The sequence below is a fragment of the Osmia lignaria genome, chromosome 6 (assembly GCF_051020975.1).
Source record: "Osmia lignaria lignaria isolate PbOS001 chromosome 6, iyOsmLign1, whole genome shotgun sequence".
In the NCBI taxonomy this organism is placed as follows: Eukaryota; Metazoa; Arthropoda; class Insecta; order Hymenoptera; family Megachilidae; genus Osmia; species Osmia lignaria.
The window spans coordinates 2,806,834-2,823,422 of NC_135037.1; the positions used below are offsets into that span (position 1 = coordinate 2,806,834).

Below are 16,589 nucleotides of genomic sequence, written 5' to 3' on the forward strand. Positions count from 1 at the left end.
TATTTAACATTTTATTTAATATAATCCTATTGCAAGTGATAAAAAGAAATATATATATTCAAATCCCCATTTGGGGATCGCGGTAGCAAATGGGTTAATTGACTAATTGAAACTTGCAACTTTGTATCGATTATTGAAACGTAACAATCACGAATTGCAAGTCGCGTATGCTCCGCGCTAGTTTGTGAGTATGCAGGTAAGTAGGCAAGTATTGAGTATTTTACTATACTCTATACACGTATGGCCGAAACACACGGTATGCATTGATATAACGTAACCTTATTTCGCGATCGTGATATGTCACAAGTATATATATTTATATGACATATCGGTATATCGATAAATAGCCGGGTATTTGTAAACATCAGTATTTAAAAGCGGTTTCGTTTTTTTCTATGAAATCTTAATTTTCTACAAAATAACAAACGTAATGCTCGTTTGGCGTACATCTTTGAAACGAACCTCCAACTTTTGACAGGTTCTTTACTCTTCTTTCAAACATCATATCAGTTATGAAAGAATCGTGAAATTATGTAAAATTGTAAAATCTTAAAATGTATACTAATTAAACAGTAAGCTGTACAAACAGTACTACACAAAAATGCTTTCAATTGCTTTCGACGGTTTGATTAACGTTCAGTCGTTTCAAATATTACGCATATACACTGAATGCCTGAAGACGCGTATTTTATAACATAATTGTACAAATTGTAATGTATAAGTACACAAAATTTATATATGAAAGTGAAAAAAGTGTGATAGAGGGAGGAAGGGAAAGATAAAGACAGAGATAGAGAGAGATAAGAAAAAAATCAAATACAGGAAAAAATTTGAAGAAATTTGAAGAAATAAGACTACACATCAGGAGAAATTTTTATCCAGTTTTGATCTTGAGTATACGACAAACAGAATTCATCAAAATTTCACTGGTAAAATGTCAAAGACAAAGTGCATGGATTCTTCAACAATGACTTGATCGAAAGGTAAATCTTTTGCTTTTCGTCCAATCATCTATTCTGTGTTGTATGCATATTATAAGGTGAAAAATTTATAGGAACCTCAAGATACATGCTGTAACATGATACGACCTTTTGTCGAGGAAACTACCTGGTGTTACTGGGTTGTCTCTGTTGGAGCATTGTTATCGTTTCTTGGCCTCATTGTTGCTTGTATTTGCAGTTGTCGCCGTAATGAAAACAAGTAATTGAGCACACAATTATAATCGCAAGTGTATAGCTATGTTTTTATACTTTAATGCATAATTTTGAAGATACAGTTTATTTGACCGTTTCCAAGGATACATTCAGTTGTAATTCCTTTAAATAGGAATGAATTTCTTGGCCTTGCTGGAATGGTAACTCTAAACGATTCTGACAACGATGGCATTAACAGGATTCCAGTAACAAATGTCCCATACGTATCTACACAAGATGCTGTTGAAAGTGCAAAAAGGTTCCTGCCGACACGTTGAGCTTCGTTCAACAACTTTATCTGAATACGCTTGCATCGTAGTATTGCTTTTCAAAAATATCCAAACTTTATCGTTGCTTTGATACGTGTAGCCTATTATAGAGTATACATATATTAAGTACAAGATTGATTTGCCTTACAAATAATAAATTAAAACGTTCTTACATTCTGTATATAGAACAACCAGTGCCAATAGAAGTCTTCCAGATATTCCAAAAGACAAGGAAAAGAAAGATGAAAGTACAGATGCGTCCGTATCCCAAAGCATTTATGAAACCACTGAAACGATCGGGGATCATTCAGAATTATATGCCACCGTTCGTGATACAGGTATCAACGTAAACATTAGAGATAATCGAGTACATTTGAATAATACTATCGCCTTTGACATAGCGACGAAGGAACGAATACCGGAAGAGGAGATACAAGAAATTTTACACCAAAGGCCTTTGATTCAAGAAAACTCGGCCGATCAGTATTCAAGATTTACATCTCCAAATTCTGACACTGGTAATGAACGAAAGAAGAATTATTATCTATTTCTCTTATCTTATTGGTAAACGTTTCCGTTTCTTCCAGTCGAGCATCCGTACGCTCAACTTCAAAACGTTCAAAAGACTGAGGTTAATCAAGCGATTAGGTAAAGTAATGCTGAATGTAATCGGTGAAGACAAGTTCTCTCGGTTATTAAAATCGATAATAATGTTGCAGAAGTAACGTGAAACAAATGATCGACACCGAGCAACCGTCTACGTCGACGTGTCAAGCTGGAAACGGAAACCCGGTTGCTCCACCGCGAACCCGTCGATCGTCTTCGCACAATTCGCTTTTAACTAACGAAACCGCTTCCTATGACATTCAAGCGGCTAATGCCATATCAGGTGGAGTACAAGCTAATCAAGATCTGCCGTATATGACGCCACCGCTTTCGATGCTATTACCCCAGTCGTCTCAACCTCGCTCTAACAGTCCGCAACAACATTTCAGTGGAGACTCTCAGGATTCGAGTAAATATATTTTTGTTCATTTGCGAGTTTATGAAATATCTCATCTTTTTTCCTTGTTTTCTCTCCTTATATATATATATATGTATTTTTTTTTACAATAGAAGGATACACCAGTATAAGCGTAAGAGAGCCCCTAGCAAACATCATGGCGCAAACGAAGACAATTTGTCGACAAAGTCAATCTGCCAGACCTCTAACGGATCCTCATTATGCGACGGTGTCGGACGACTCTGGTATTCGTGCTAAGCAATAACCCATAGGATACTTAACGCCTATCTTTGATATTCGATAGACAAACTGTATGTACGTTCTGTTTAACAGACGAGATGTACGCTGCGATCGACGAACAAGAGAAAGTGTACACCAGTGGCAGCGAAACGTACGCTCAAATACAGCCTACCATGACAGAGGTTCAACGAGTAACGCAAAACGAACAAACATTGTTTTCTCGAGCTCCGTCACGTTCCGAAGAGACTTACTCCGCTCCACAACCTCCGAGCGTCGACAGTTTGCGGCACGTCGCGCACGCTCATTCTAGACAAGGTAAATAACGATCGACGATAAGTTTTTCTTGTTTTCCCGCCTCCGCCTTCAATTTTCGTTAATCGTTTTGCGAATTCGTCCTCAGCTTCGTCCTCGAGTGCCAACAGTTCAATCGTAAATCCTGCATCGCCTAAACCGGAGAAACGTCAGGCTAATTCTCCGCTACCACCGCCTCCACCGGTGGAAGGAACGATGGAAGTGTACGCGTCGATCGAGAAGAGAACGAAGAACGAAGAACGATTAAAATCGAGTCTGTCGAACGAAAAATCATTAGAGGATATGTACGCGAAGGTGATGAAGAAAAAGAAAGACGGGGAAGAGCAACAGAACGAAGCGCATAGTATTCTGTCTTCGGAGATTGTTGTCTCTTCTGGTACGTTTCGAAAGCCTAGTCTGGTCGAGATAAATAGAGTTTCATGGTCTAGTCACGATTCTATGGAACTGCAAAAGAAGGAGTCCGAATCCGCCCACTACGCTGCAACATCGAACAATTCTATCGGTAACTTTCATTCGGACATTGCCGTTTTGAAATCGGTCAGGAACAATGAGAACGCGGATAGCATAAACTTCGGAGTCGAGCACGGTTACGAGGCGGTCGCGGTTGATTTGCCGAAAAATAATCCAACTACGATTCGCGAGTCCTGCGATCCTAATTACGAGACGCTACGTTCGCAACAGTATTCAGGGAAAAACGTGGATTACCATCAAAGCGCCGGCGTGGCTACGGTAGCCGTAAGAAACGGTACAGACTTACCAACAGCTTACACGGTACCGTTCAAGCCGAGACAAACGAGCAACGCTAGCAGCGAAGATCCTGGATACGAAAAGGTGAGATTGCGGAAGAGAAGAATCGAGGTGGATCAAGACACGGACTCGGAACCGAATTACGAGAGTATGCCGCACGATCCAGGTGAACCTAATTACGCGTCCGTTTGTCGACCAGGCGACAGCGACACGGATCCCAACTACGAGTCGGTCAATCACGGTGATCCGAATTACGAGAGCGTTAAATATTTAAGCGTCGCTCGTACCAACGAGGAACCGCCGTACGAACAAGTGAACTCTTATAAAACCGAACACAATCGAGACGGATACGAGAAAGTGAGAAAGCAGTTGTCCAACACCGATTACGAAAGGATATATCAGGATCATTCTATGGACCTGATCGATAACGGGGATACCGACGACGAACAATACGTGCAAGTATAATTACTAGGCGGGTTATTTCCTTGCTTCGATGATTCATTTCGGTTCATGACCTAAGGAGGCCTAAAAGCTACACTCCAATCTACGTTATATGCGGATCTGTTAAATCGACACACATGTAAATTGTACGATAATCTTTTTCTCTACTTTTAAACCATCTTCGTTAACAAGCGTATTTTATACCGTCTTCTTTTCTCTTTTTTTTCATATACTCGTTCTATGTTCCACTGGACTATTCTTTGTTCTCTCTTTGTTGCTGCTGAAACGTAAAATGTTTCTTTTAAAACGTCGCATAAACCCGATATGTACATCGTTTAATCCAAAGAAGCCAACTTGCGCGCGCACATATACATTAGTGATGTGCGGCCCGACTAATACAGGATTGCCTTAAAATAAGCAACACGTCTGGCCAGTTGCTTATTACGGATCAAGACTATTCGGGTCGGTTCGGAAAACATCGGGCGGGCTCGGCCGGGTGTCCGATGCATACGTGCAATAGTGGTAGCCCAACTGTTTCGGGTCAGGTTGGATAAAGTCGGGCAGATTCTGACGAGCTCCCGCGGACCGCGGGATTTTCCTAATTCTTATAAGCATCTGCAAAATCTGTTTTATGTGGAATTTTGGAATAAGATAATTTTTATGTGGAAAAATAATACTTGTAACGAATTTATTTCCGACCTGATCCGAAATAGTCGGGCTACCCGACTGCACGCATGTATCGGACACCCGCCCGAGCCCGCAATATCGGGTACCCGCACATCCCTAGTGCACATAGAAAACATTTTACTTCATAAAAACGAAAACACGTTCGTATATTGGTGATAATGCATACAAGTATCCGTCGAACGTTTAATGGTAATATAACTCGTTCACGCTGTTGTACGTTTAGTTTTACGATAAATTTTAAATTTATTTCTTTGCACATCGTGGTAGATACTTACACGGTATCAACGAATGATCGCTCGTCATCACTCAACGATAAAATTATCGTTAATCGATCACTCATTTCGGTTAAGAAACACATCGCTACTTACGAACACAATTTCTTCCATTTGTTCGTAGTTTTAAGCACTGATGTATACAGTTCTTGTGTTCTTGCGTGAAGAAGATATTTGTGGTATTTTGTTTTTTTTTTTTTTTTTTTTTTTCATTTTTTATCTGTGCTTGTAAAGCAACGTAACGCACTATAGCAGAACTGAACAACGACAGAGTTCAGTAGTAAGTATAACACTATATACGTGTAAAATATACATATGTAACCCTGAGCGTAACAATCCATTTGTACGGTGTCAAATTAATAGAAGAATGAAAAGGAAGATAGAGTTTTTGTGATTAAACGCGCTTGCTTTAAAACCGCAACGACCTGTATTCTTTTATGATTGTATTTTTACGATTTGTATTTTCCAAGAAATCGAATATTTTATCGGTAAAATAAAAAGAGAAGCTTGAAAAAAAAACCAACAGAATTGACTTTTCTTAAATTTCCTTAGTGCCATATTCTCCAGCATTCTAATTTCGAAAACTACAATATTCGTATAATAATTTATATCGAAGATGACAAATAAAATACTAAAATTACACAAATGACAATAACAATAACAACAACGAAGCGAGTTAACTGGCGTAAAAATATATTTCGCGTTCTTTTGAAGGAACAAGTTTTCCGAAATATCGTTCAATTACAACCGAGCTAAGCTTATTGTTTCATTTTTTCTTTTTACCGTTAACAAAATAATTGATACTACGTGGTCAGGTTATTGCCGATTCTTAAATTACTGCCTAGTGCATCGTTTTATTTTAGCCGATTATCTTATCTTGCTTGGATCTGAAGGATCTATTACACTTCGCACAACGTTTATTAAATCATGTATCTACGACATATTGCAAATATGAGTACGTTATACGTGTGCATATAAAAGAATTGAAACATAAAGGTATCAGTATCGATATCGGAAAGGTAACGTATCGTACCTATATACATAGTACATGATAGACGCCTGCACACTAGTGATGTGCGGGCCGACTAATATGTCGGGTTTCCGACTATTCGGGTCGCTTCGGAAAACATCGGGCGGGCTCGGGCGGGTGTCCGACTGTTTCGGGTCAGATCGGATAAAGTCGGGCAGATTCGGACTAACTCCCGCGGGCCGCGGCCTAATTCTTATGTATGTGCTTGTTAATACTTACAATAAGCATGTGCAAAATCTGTTTTATGTGGAATTTTGGAATAAGATAATTTTTATGTGAAATATAATGCTTGTAACGAATTTATTTCAAATGAATTTCATTCCATGTCACCTGTATGTTCATTCTATACAAACTAGATTTTGAACATGCTTATTCCAAGCATTAACAAATACATGAGAGTTGGGTCGCGGACCGCGGGAGCTCGTCCAAATATACCCGACTTTATCCGACCTGATCCGAAATAGTCGGGCTACCCGACTGCACACATGTATCGGACATCCGCCCGAGCCCGCCCAATCCGTATTATCGGGTACCCGCAAATCCCTAGTGCGCACGAATTTACAGAAAAAACAGAGTTCGTTAAACGCGCCGCACATCAACTTTGTTAAAAACCTTAGGACTTGGCTAAGATGCCAGTTGTGTTTAACGTATGTACGTTTTACAAAATGAAAATTGTTTTTCGTACATTCGATTACGTACGAATAGTTTGATAGAATCCGTACAGTTTATATTATTGGAACACAAGTTTCTCTATGAACCACAACGATGAATTTTGTTTTCGTCCAAAATCGAAGTAAGTCGGCACAAGTCGAAGTAAACCAAAGACGGCTTCGATGCAATGAATTAGGTAAAGAAAATTTGTCGGCCGATCGAGCTACAATTGTTCGATTATGGAATCGAAGAGTCGAATTATTACGTATAGAAGAATGATAGAACGCGAACGGAAGAAACTGATCGATGATCGATGGTCGTTAAGTTTGAACAAAACGTCACGCAATGTCACACGCTGTTGAGACTGCTAGCTTCTTCGGCTTCGCTTTCGCTCGCAAGACTAACCGATGATTCCAGTTGATATCTTATATCGAAATCATTCGTTGAGTCTTGATAGTGCTGTTGCTGCTGGTGCTGCTGATTATGGTTGTGATGATGCTGATGATGATAATGACTATGATACTGATGATTATGCTGTTGAATTAAATGATGTTGAAGTAAATTCTCGTTATGATAACGATGATTCTTTTCATCCATTCGCTGCCGTAGTTGATCGAGATGGTCAGCCTGAACTCGTTTCTTTAATTTTCGATGATAAAACAGGCAAACGATCACTGCTACCAAAACCGTACCAACGGCATAACTCGCAGGAACAGCATAATTATACGTCTGTACAACTGTACCACCTGCAACATGATTATTCTCTGTTAAACGTCTTTCATCGTCGTATATATAAATCTAAAACATATACGTATATACATTTGATTGCGATTCAACGATGTTCATCTTTAATTCGTTTTAGTAGCAAGCGATCAAAGTGCCTCGTCTCAATTTATAACCGTATATCTTATATTTAAACATATGTAATTTACAAATATGTAAATGTGTGTGAAGAAAAATGCGATTCAGTGGCGCGCTTTGTACTTGTTTATCGATATTTCTTAAAGATTTCGTTTTTACATTTTACAGAGCGTAAATAATGCTAAAGAAAGAAAAAAAAGCTAAGTAGATAAGTTATTCGTAAAAGTGACAATTGTCCGCCTATGTCTGTTTGAATGTAATAGGAAATAGATGTAGAGGTAAAAAGAGAGACAGAGACAGAAACAGAGGTAAAGGTAACGATAGAAACGTAGAAGAAAAAAAAAATGTCACATGCTACTGTACACGGAGAAATATGCATTCATCGTAAATCATGCGTTTTCTGTAAATCTATGTGTAAAAGATAACACAAACGGTACAGCAGAAAGTAACCGTAACTCTTTAGACATTCAAGATTCATTTGTAGAACTTGAGGAATAAAGGAAACATACATTGTCCTTAATATTGGTCAATTTACAAAATGGAACGTGAAGATTTTTCGAGGTATGCACCTGATGTATCTGATGTTCTTTTCTTTCTTCTTCTTTATCGTTTAATCAGTATTAAGGACTAGTTTCCTATTAAACACAAATAATGAAAAAAAAAATGAATAAATAAATAACAAAATAGATTAAAATAAAGTCTAAATAAAAAGAAAGAAAAAAAGGAAAAGAAAAGAAACGGTACGTGTGCAGTACTGTGAGTGAACTCACGTGATAGGGAAGATCATAACATGCCGGATCGTCGGAAGCTTCATGAAGGGCTCAGATGGCCACGAACACAAAGCACAGAGATAGAAGAAGCATGGCAGAGACTCCAGCCAGTGCTGGCGACAATGGGGCTGATGCTGCACCTGCGACACCACACACAGTCATTCACCCAACTCAATCCCTACATTCTCTCACCTGTACATACACAACTAAGTACGTGCTACTTACCCAAAATATTACAATTTTGTACATACTTGTCCTCGAGTACTATTATACAATATTTCATTTTTCGATTTATTTTTCAATATCAAACATTCGCTCCGGTACGTTATATTTCGTTTTATCTAACGCGATGCAAAAATCGAAAGAATCGTAGAATGAATATCTCGCAAACGATCAATATGAATTTGTACATTTTCATATAGTAATCTAGCAATACGAGTATGAAACTTTTGTTCTCGCAATATTGTAAAAGCAAAAGATGAAATGGGAAAGAGAAATGAAATTGAAAGTTACTTCGAAACGCGCGTCAGCATCAGTTCTCGAAGCCAGGACAGTATATGTCCCGATCCCACATATATACTTAATTATAATGAATTAATAAATGAAAGAATAAAACAAGTATATATATATATATATATACACACATACGCACAGACGAAAAGGATCAATTTAAGGTTTTATAATATAAAAAGAGAACACGTTCGAAAAATTTGTAGAACAATAATATCTATTGAACGATTCGAAAGAATTACATACTCGACATTGGATCGGTGTGTATAGTTTGCAACGGAGAAAGTATATATGTAATCTATCTACCTATGTATAGGTATACAGAGGTGTATCGATCGTAGAAGCAAGGTAAAAGAAGAAACCAACCACACTGCTTATTAAGGAGTCGTTTTCTCGATGTTTTCTAACGATTGCGAAACTTACAGTTTTCCTCGTCCGAAGTATCAGCCGGGCCACAATTATAAATGTTATTACACCGAAGTGATTCGGCAATGCAGTATTTACTTATGCTGCACAAAAACTGATCCTGGCAGCTGCCGTTTGTACTGACTTCGGTCCACGTAGCTCTGAACCCTTGTTGCCCTACCGCTTTGTCGGCCAAGATAAAGCTGGAAAAGACAAAAGGAGAAAGAGAAAGAATTTAGGACACTATCGATGGAGGCTCAATGAGAGTAACGTCAATAGATAAAGGGAGAGAAGCGGCAGAGGATGGCGAAAAATTGTGATTAATCGTGAACAAACGACAAACCTAAGGCGCATGTTATTATCCTCGGACAAGTAGGTCCATTTAATGTCGGGTGTCTTCACGCCGCACAATTCGACCGGCGTTGTCAATACAGAATACCACATACGTAACACCGCAGCTGGACAGCCACGAACTAAAAAATGATTGATCGTTATCACTTTTTCTCAAATCGTTATTCGATTCGAATCTCGAATAACGCGAAGCGTGTACACGGTATCTAAGAAAAGACGTACATCGTGAAGACCGGCTATTTACCGATAATGGAATAATAATGAGGTCCTTTAGCACTACGATATACAGGATGTTCAAAAACAGGTGGGTAAAATTTTAAGGGGTGATTCTAGGGATCAAAATAGGACGAAAATAGCGTTTGCGGCTTTGTTTTCCAGTAATTAATGTTTAAAAGTTCGAGTAAAACGCGCCTGAAAGCTGCAACCTGCCCAGCACCGACGACTGAATGTCAGGTCAGCAGGAGTTGGTTCAGTCATAACCAAGAATCGAAGCCAAAAGCAGCAGTGCCGAGAAACAGAACAGCACGAAGTTAAGTTTCTACTATTTAACGATTCTTGGTTATGACTGTACGTTCCCCTACTGACCTGACGTTCAGTCGTCGGTGCTGGGCGGATTGCAGGTTTCAGGCGCTTTTCACTCGAATTTTTAAACGTTAATAACTAGAAAACAAAGCCGCAAATGCTATTTCGTTATTCTTGATTTTCGTCTTATTTTGATCCCTAGAATCACCCCTTAAAATTTTGCCCACCTGTTGAACACCCTGTATAAGTGATTAACAAACCGGTCGTTTAATTCCTTTTTCGTTACCTTATGGCAATTCTGGTACAGTGTACGTCTTGTTCTTCATTGTTCTTCAGATACCCTGTACTTGTACCAACCGAAACGTTAAACTAATCACGTATCGATATACCTGACTGATCACCCTCTACTGAAAATAGTTCAAAGTTTAACAGTATTTGATGGTTCGCTCGAACTCTTATAAACCAGTTACAAGTTTTGCTAGCAAAATTTCTTGCAGGCCCATCGTACTTGTTCGGAAAATTTGGACTGGCAATGATTCCGTAATTTACGCTACTTATATTCGAGCCGCAATCTGCAACACGAACGATTAAAAATACATAAGTACTTATATTTGAAATTTCCATATGTAGCAAAGTTTGCGTGCTAAGAAGTACCTCCGAAAATAGGTTTGGCCACTTCGAAAGTGTAACGCGCTTTGAAGCCGCTGTAAACGAGCTCGGAATCCGAATGAAGGATCACCTTTAAACCAAGTGCACCGAGATTCGATTCTACGGGTCCTGGCGATGTATTACCGCAATATCTGCCTATTAATTTTTCTGTATCGTCCCGATACATATTGTAAATTTCTAACCAATCGTCTTGACAGGCAATCAGTCTGAAAATAAAATGAGGGAAGAGCTATGGAAATTATTGTCCTCATATTTATTCCTTGTCGGTGATATATCATTTATCTTTGTTCCCTGATTAGAGAAGCAGAGAATCAGGTGTATGAAGCCGAGTCAACTTACCCATAGCGGCCGACAGTCATGTTTATATTTTTCGTTCTAACTTTAAAGTAATCGAATATCAAGGTAACTTGTTCGTTCGGCGTTGCTAAAAAAAAGTAAGTACAATTTGTGTCGCTTGGATAATTACTGGGATGCCGCGGAGAATTAAAGTCTCCCTTTTTACGCGAGGAACTGCGGTACGTAAACGTGCAGCTACCGTCTGGAGCCGCGGTACCTGGTATCTTGTACTCCGTTTCGAAATTGTACCTGTAAATATCAAAAGTATATCGATAAATCAAGTGGAGAAATTTAAGTAGAAAGAATTTTCCATCCCTTTCCTACCGTGCTTTAAAACCTTGTCCTTGAGATTCTCCGCTGCTAAATACCATCACAAGTCTCGGACCATCGCTAACTACGTGGCTCGGATTGCTCTTCAAACCGCATAATTCATAATCGAATTTATCGTATGAATCGGTCGCCTCTTGTCCTTTTAAATACAACTTCAAGTAACCATCTGTACACGATGAACTAGACGAAATAAAACGATAATTCATTGTAATAAGATAATGATAATTAATAAATATGTTTAAAAAATTGTAATTGAACTTACTCTCCTATTGTTTTATTTTTTGGTATTTTAAATGTTATGAACTCTAATCGAACGCGCTCGAGATGTTGCGAGTCTTGCATTCCATATACAAAATACCGACACACCACCTTCGGTATGTACGGATACGGAAAGTTTGGGCTAACGACGTATCCAGAAGACTCCTTTCTGCTTAAAATTTTTTGGTCGCATTCCGATCCTCGAATATGCTCACCCTTATAAGCGGTTATGAAGTCTGAGTAGACAAAGACGAGCGTATGTATATATACATACGTATACGCACATACATATATCGTATATACAGGAAATTGTGTAATGCTAGTTGCAAGCCGCCGATTAACCGGTGTACCATTGGTAAGGGAAACTATAATTTGGAAAATACAGGGTGCTCGACAACAGGTGGGCAAAATTTTAAAGGGTGATTCTAGGGATCAAAATAAGACGAAAATCAAGAATAACAAAATAGCGTTTGCGGCTTTGTTTTCCAGTAATTAACGTTTAAAAATTCGAGTAAAAAACGCCTGAAACCTGCAACCCGCTCAGCACCGACGACTGAACGTCAGGTCAGCAGGGGTCGGTACATAAGTATATATCATACAATAGTGACGCATACAAAATTAAAAAAGGAAGTTTAAATATAAGGATTCTAACTCGTTCAATTTATATATTCGCTGCTTCGAACTTACCTAACTTGACGAAACTTTCGGAGAATTCAAAGATACCTTTGAATCCTCGATTTTGCGTGTTTGCTGTACGTTGAAGAGTAGAAAAGAGTACGTATAAACTAGACTCCGAAGAGTATAATACCAAGTTTCGTTGTTGACCGCAATAAGTTCCAATAACAGCGGAGCTATTGTCCAAACCATCGTACACTTTAACGTAATCCAACGGACAGCTGTAAAACGAAGGTGTGATAAAGAAGAAAAAGAAAACAGATTTTCCGATGCAACTGCTTTTAAATATGCAACATGTATAAAAACTTCTTTTCATCCAAGTGTTGCGTACTAATGGACCCAGAAGGAAGTTGCGCAACAATAGAATGAAGAAGTCGATGTCGACTTGAGCAGAAGACTCCCATTTAAACGCTGCGGAAAACAGAATATTTTCTTAACACATTTTCTTATTTTCTTAATTCCGTCAAGTAAGCGATGACAGAAATGTCAACCTCTTCATTCTATTATTGCGCCACTTCCTTTTGGGTCTACTAGCGAGAGGATCACCCTGTAATACGTTTACGTATACATACTGTGGACCTCCAAAGAACAAATCAAAGTCTCGAAACTCCAAGCGTACTCGTTGGCTGTCTTTCCCGATAAACTTATAGCTACACACCAGTCCCTTCGGATAAGTGCCCGGATACGTGGGAGATAATATGTTGCCGTTACGCTTGTTTTCCGAATTTACCGTGAAAGAACACGGCGTGCTAGGAGCTGGCGTTCCTACTTCGTATTCCGCTGCAAATTACATTGTCGATTAACATTCCAGTCTGCACCGAACGATCTATCGAAAAATTGTTTGCCAATATTTTCATATTTTCATGTTTTCAAATTTTCTATATCCCTTTTACTCTATGAATCGAATACGCGCCTTTGCGAAAGGCTCGAATGTACAACAGTGATATAAGAAATAAAAAAATGAAAATAAGAAAAACAAAAGAAAAGCTGAAGAAGAAGAAGAAAAAGAAGAAGAAAGAGATGAAGAAGAGTAAACGTACATGCATTGACAAACGCGTAAGTACCGCTAAAGAGGCTGGGTAACGTGATATTTTTATCGGTGTAGAAACTAAGGGCGATTCCCTGGTATAGGGAAATCCGCCTGCGAGGTGGAATTGGACCGCAGTAACGTCCTCCGAAAGGCGTATCCACCAACTTGCTTGTGTTCTCGGATCTAACTTCCATGTACAAGTCGATGTATTCGTGGACGCAACTGGAAACGAAGAATATCTCTGATTAATCGTTTCATTAATCGTGATCAACCGTGTAAATAAGATGCGCTGATACTTACGCAGGTATTTCTCCGACGGCGGCGCCACTATCGAACGCAAATTCATAAATAAACGGACCAGGGTAAGCGATCAACGTGTACTTACTTATTAACAATATTATTGCAAATATTACGGTTCATCGATGAAACTGAAAAACAAACTTACTCTGGTGGCGCCCCTCGAAGGCCAAACGAGGTGAAAACCAATTCTACCCGTTGCCTCGGCCCAGCGAAAAACGTGTACACGCATTGCCGAGAATCCCCTTCGGGATTAATCAACGTCGGTGCATGAAAAGTTCCGTTTAATGCACCATCCGGTGTGCTTATAAACTTCTGATCGCATTCTGTGAAATTGTAAACACGTAAACGTTCGTTACCTTCTTAACCTAGCAAAGAAATATCTGCATCGCGTCCTGACACATTAAAGAGTAATTCACGTATTACCACTGACCTGTACTGCTACGAGGACAGAGTAGCAAGAACAAGATAAAAGCGGAAGAAATGAAATTATTCCCTGAAGCCTGCCAGAATACCGAAGCCATACTGCATCCTGGGGATACAGAGTTAATTTTAGCGCGTTTTTAATCCTTCTCATCGATTCGACGAACATACATTATTAATAATAAATTAATTTTACAATGATTTTACCATATCGTCAATCTCTGTTCCACGCATAGGAAGAATATGAAAAATTGCTCCTGAACATCATCTGTAATCATAAGTGTTTTTAACTTTCAACCACTTTTAAAACACGATTCGCAAAAATCGAAAAGATGTTGTTCCGTAGGGGCATTCAAAGCACGTGTCGCGTTTATTTATCGAGGCCACGCCCTCGTAACCCCGTATCCCTCCTACGAACGCGCCCTTTAAAAATGTCATCGCATCTAATCTACCTCGTTACTATTCTATATATTACACGCATTCGTTGTGTCAACTTTAAAGTATAAGCTATAAAACTTAAGGAGGAATTGCGACAAGTGTCGCGAAATAAACACAAGAGGGAGAGGAGACGGTAGAACTCGAAACCGCGCCCTTTAGTCACTTGGACGAGAAAAGAACACGGTCAACATCAGCGGATCTCGAATAAAGAATATAAATTATAAATTATACACGTATACATATAACGGTACAGTAACGTGACTTTGAATACATTACTTACATACATTACTTTGAATACGTACCTTGAACGCGTAGGTCGAGTTCAACACCCGAATCTTATTTAACGTTTCGTTAAGTTCGCAGGAATACGAACGATAAACTAAACAATACGATACTGTCGTAGCTCAACCGCCCGGCCAGCTGTTTCGCACACTTCACCCTTCTTTCGGTGCACCAACTTTATGCCGCACACTTTACGCCACGATGGATCGTGGCTCTCCAAGTTTGCACATTTAGCAAATTGAGAAAAGTAGCAAGGAATGGTCAGGACGAATCGTAGGAAAATCGATGGTTGCGCGAAAACGACAAACACAGTCACCAAACGCGGAATCTATCCGGATCGCGATACTCGGTTCAGGCTCGTGTCGAGCAATCTGCTTATTGATCTTATAGGGGCATAAGGCAAATTGCTTATTGATAATCGTGGCACGAGGACGACATCGATGCGATATATCATCTTTATCATTACGCTTGCATGTCAAGATACGGGGCGAAATATAGGAGCGAAAACTCCATATAACGCGTACGCGGATCTCGGGGGTTGGTACGCGCGTACACGCGCCCGGCATGCACGTTGCACAGGCGAACTTGACTCCGGCGAGAATTGATGCACGGAGAGATAAAATAGGGACGTTGCTAAAGTGACAGAAACGACTGATACGACAGAATCCCCCGCAGTGGCAACTGCACCCCTCTCTTTCAACTCCTATCGAGATACTGGTTTACCCCGATACGCCCTAACCATAAGGGAGAGATACAGAGAGAGAGGTCGCTCGAATCAGTTAAAGCGAGAGTGGGGAGAAACGAGCAAGAACAAGGGATTCTGACATCGACCGAGGGTTTCTACTTTCTATATTCTATAGAAAATAGTAGAAGAACGATTATTTTTCACAAGAAATACATAAATATATGAACGAAACAAATAAAAAAAGACACTTGTAAAAAAGAAGTATATCGGGAAAGAAAAAGAATGCAAATGATATTACTTCTCACCCCGGTCTTTCGCGCTTTCTACTTACTTCCCGCTTCCTACTCCTCTTTTCTTCTCTATAGTGTTACTGTTACTTGTACAATAGCAAGATGAGAAATACGAGAAGATAGAAAGCGTGGAATGAGAAAGATTAATAGCTGTAACGAGGAGTTAGTTGATATCCGGAAACACCGATACCGTGCAAATAAATACAGCATCGTTTAAGAAAGGTAATTCACATACAACTGTTTATTGAGACATGTAGAATACATCTGGTCATACACAAAAATCTTTGACACTTTAAATCAAGCTCCTAGCCCGAAAAAAAGGAACCGTTTCAACATCGTTTTTAAATTCATCGATAATTATTATGTTCAACTACGTCACACTAAAATTATGGGCAACTTTTAAAATTGCGGGAATTAAAAAAAGCAAAGCAATTGGAAGATGAATAATTAAAAAAAAAAAAAAAGAGAATTAATAATCTGAAAACGCAATTACTAACGATAGAAGAATTTGGTCGTAAGAAATTTGTAAGAAACTTTTTTTTCTTTTTTATAGCCATGGAGCTGACATGTGGCATGTGGCGCGAGAAACATAAACCGTTTATATTCGTGTGA

The 16,589-nt window shown here is 39.1% G+C and overlaps 2 protein-coding genes across 7 annotated transcripts; one reads left to right on the plus strand and one right to left on the minus strand.

The window, feature by feature from the left end:
* The first annotated feature begins 208 nt into the window (after positions 1–208).
* LOC117601544 (uncharacterized) lies at positions 209–4,482 on the plus strand. Of its 3 annotated transcripts, XM_034318397.2 has the most exons (10): positions 211–983; positions 1,055–1,200; positions 1,327–1,452; positions 1,649–1,800; positions 1,864–1,980; positions 2,050–2,110; positions 2,182–2,477; positions 2,579–2,710; positions 2,799–3,020; positions 3,106–4,482. In XM_034318397.2, the coding sequence occupies exons 2-10, from the start codon at positions 1,079–1,081 to the stop codon at positions 4,227–4,229; spliced, it is 2,352 nt and encodes a 783-aa protein (XP_034174288.1). In that variant the 5' UTR covers positions 211–983; positions 1,055–1,078; the 3' UTR covers positions 4,230–4,482. The 3 variants fall into 3 exon arrangements, with proteins under 3 accessions (XP_034174289.1, XP_034174288.1, XP_034174290.1); XM_034318398.2 differs by lacking the exon at positions 1,327–1,452 and having other exon boundaries at positions 209–983; XM_034318399.2 differs by lacking the exon at positions 211–983 and having other exon boundaries at positions 1,059–1,200; positions 1,271–1,452.
* Positions 4,483–5,337: 855 nt separating this feature from the next.
* LOC117601543 (cubilin) lies at positions 5,338–16,449 on the minus strand. 4 transcript variants are annotated; one of them, XR_013062289.1, is made up of 17 exons: positions 15,023–16,449; positions 14,490–14,550; positions 14,293–14,391; positions 14,008–14,185; positions 13,863–13,889; positions 13,573–13,784; positions 13,105–13,312; positions 12,545–12,753; positions 11,862–12,222; positions 11,594–11,779; positions 11,273–11,518; positions 10,919–11,139; positions 10,654–10,836; positions 9,735–9,864; positions 9,410–9,594; positions 8,477–8,616; positions 7,449–7,591 (listed from the first exon to the last, which is right to left on the minus strand). XR_013062289.1 is itself a non-coding variant. In XM_076688782.1 (16 exons), the coding sequence occupies exons 3-16, from the start codon at positions 14,381–14,383 to the stop codon at positions 7,194–7,196; spliced, it is 2,811 nt and encodes a 936-aa protein (XP_076544897.1). In that variant the 5' UTR covers positions 14,384–14,391; positions 14,490–14,550; positions 15,023–16,449; the 3' UTR covers positions 5,338–7,193. The 4 variants fall into 4 exon arrangements, 3 of the variants coding, with proteins under 3 accessions (XP_076544897.1, XP_034174285.1, XP_076544896.1); XM_076688782.1 differs by lacking the exon at positions 8,477–8,616 and having other exon boundaries at positions 5,338–7,591; positions 13,597–13,784; XM_034318394.2 differs by lacking the exon at positions 8,477–8,616 and having other exon boundaries at positions 5,338–7,591; positions 11,862–12,093.
* Between the last annotated feature and the right edge of the window lie 140 nt (positions 16,450–16,589).

What these genes read in the sequence shown, in the direction of transcription:
- LOC117601543 (XM_076688781.1), bottom strand. Translation starts at nt 14,383, where the DNA reads ATGGCTTCGGTATTCTGGCAGGCTTCAGGGAATAATTTCATTTCTTCC. An exon ending in CGAAAGTTTCGTCAAGTTAG is followed by an intron (nt 12,223 to 12,544) that starts GTAAGTTCGAAG and finishes TCCAAATTATAG; the next exon opens with TTTCCCTTACCAATGGTACA. An exon ending in GGCCAAACCTATTTTCGGAG is followed by an intron (nt 10,837 to 10,918) that starts GTACTTCTTAGC and finishes TTCGTGTTGCAG; the next exon opens with ATTGCGGCTCGAATATAAGT.
- LOC117601544 (XM_034318397.2), top strand. Translation starts at nt 1,079, where the DNA reads ATGATACGACCTTTTGTCGAGGAAACTACCTGGTGTTACTGGGTTGTC. An exon ending in ATCTCCAAATTCTGACACTG is followed by an intron (nt 1,981 to 2,049) that starts GTAATGAACGAA and finishes CGTTTCTTCCAG; the next exon opens with TCGAGCATCCGTACGCTCAA. An exon ending in GAGGTTAATCAAGCGATTAG is followed by an intron (nt 2,111 to 2,181) that starts GTAAAGTAATGC and finishes ATAATGTTGCAG; the next exon opens with AAGTAACGTGAAACAAATGA.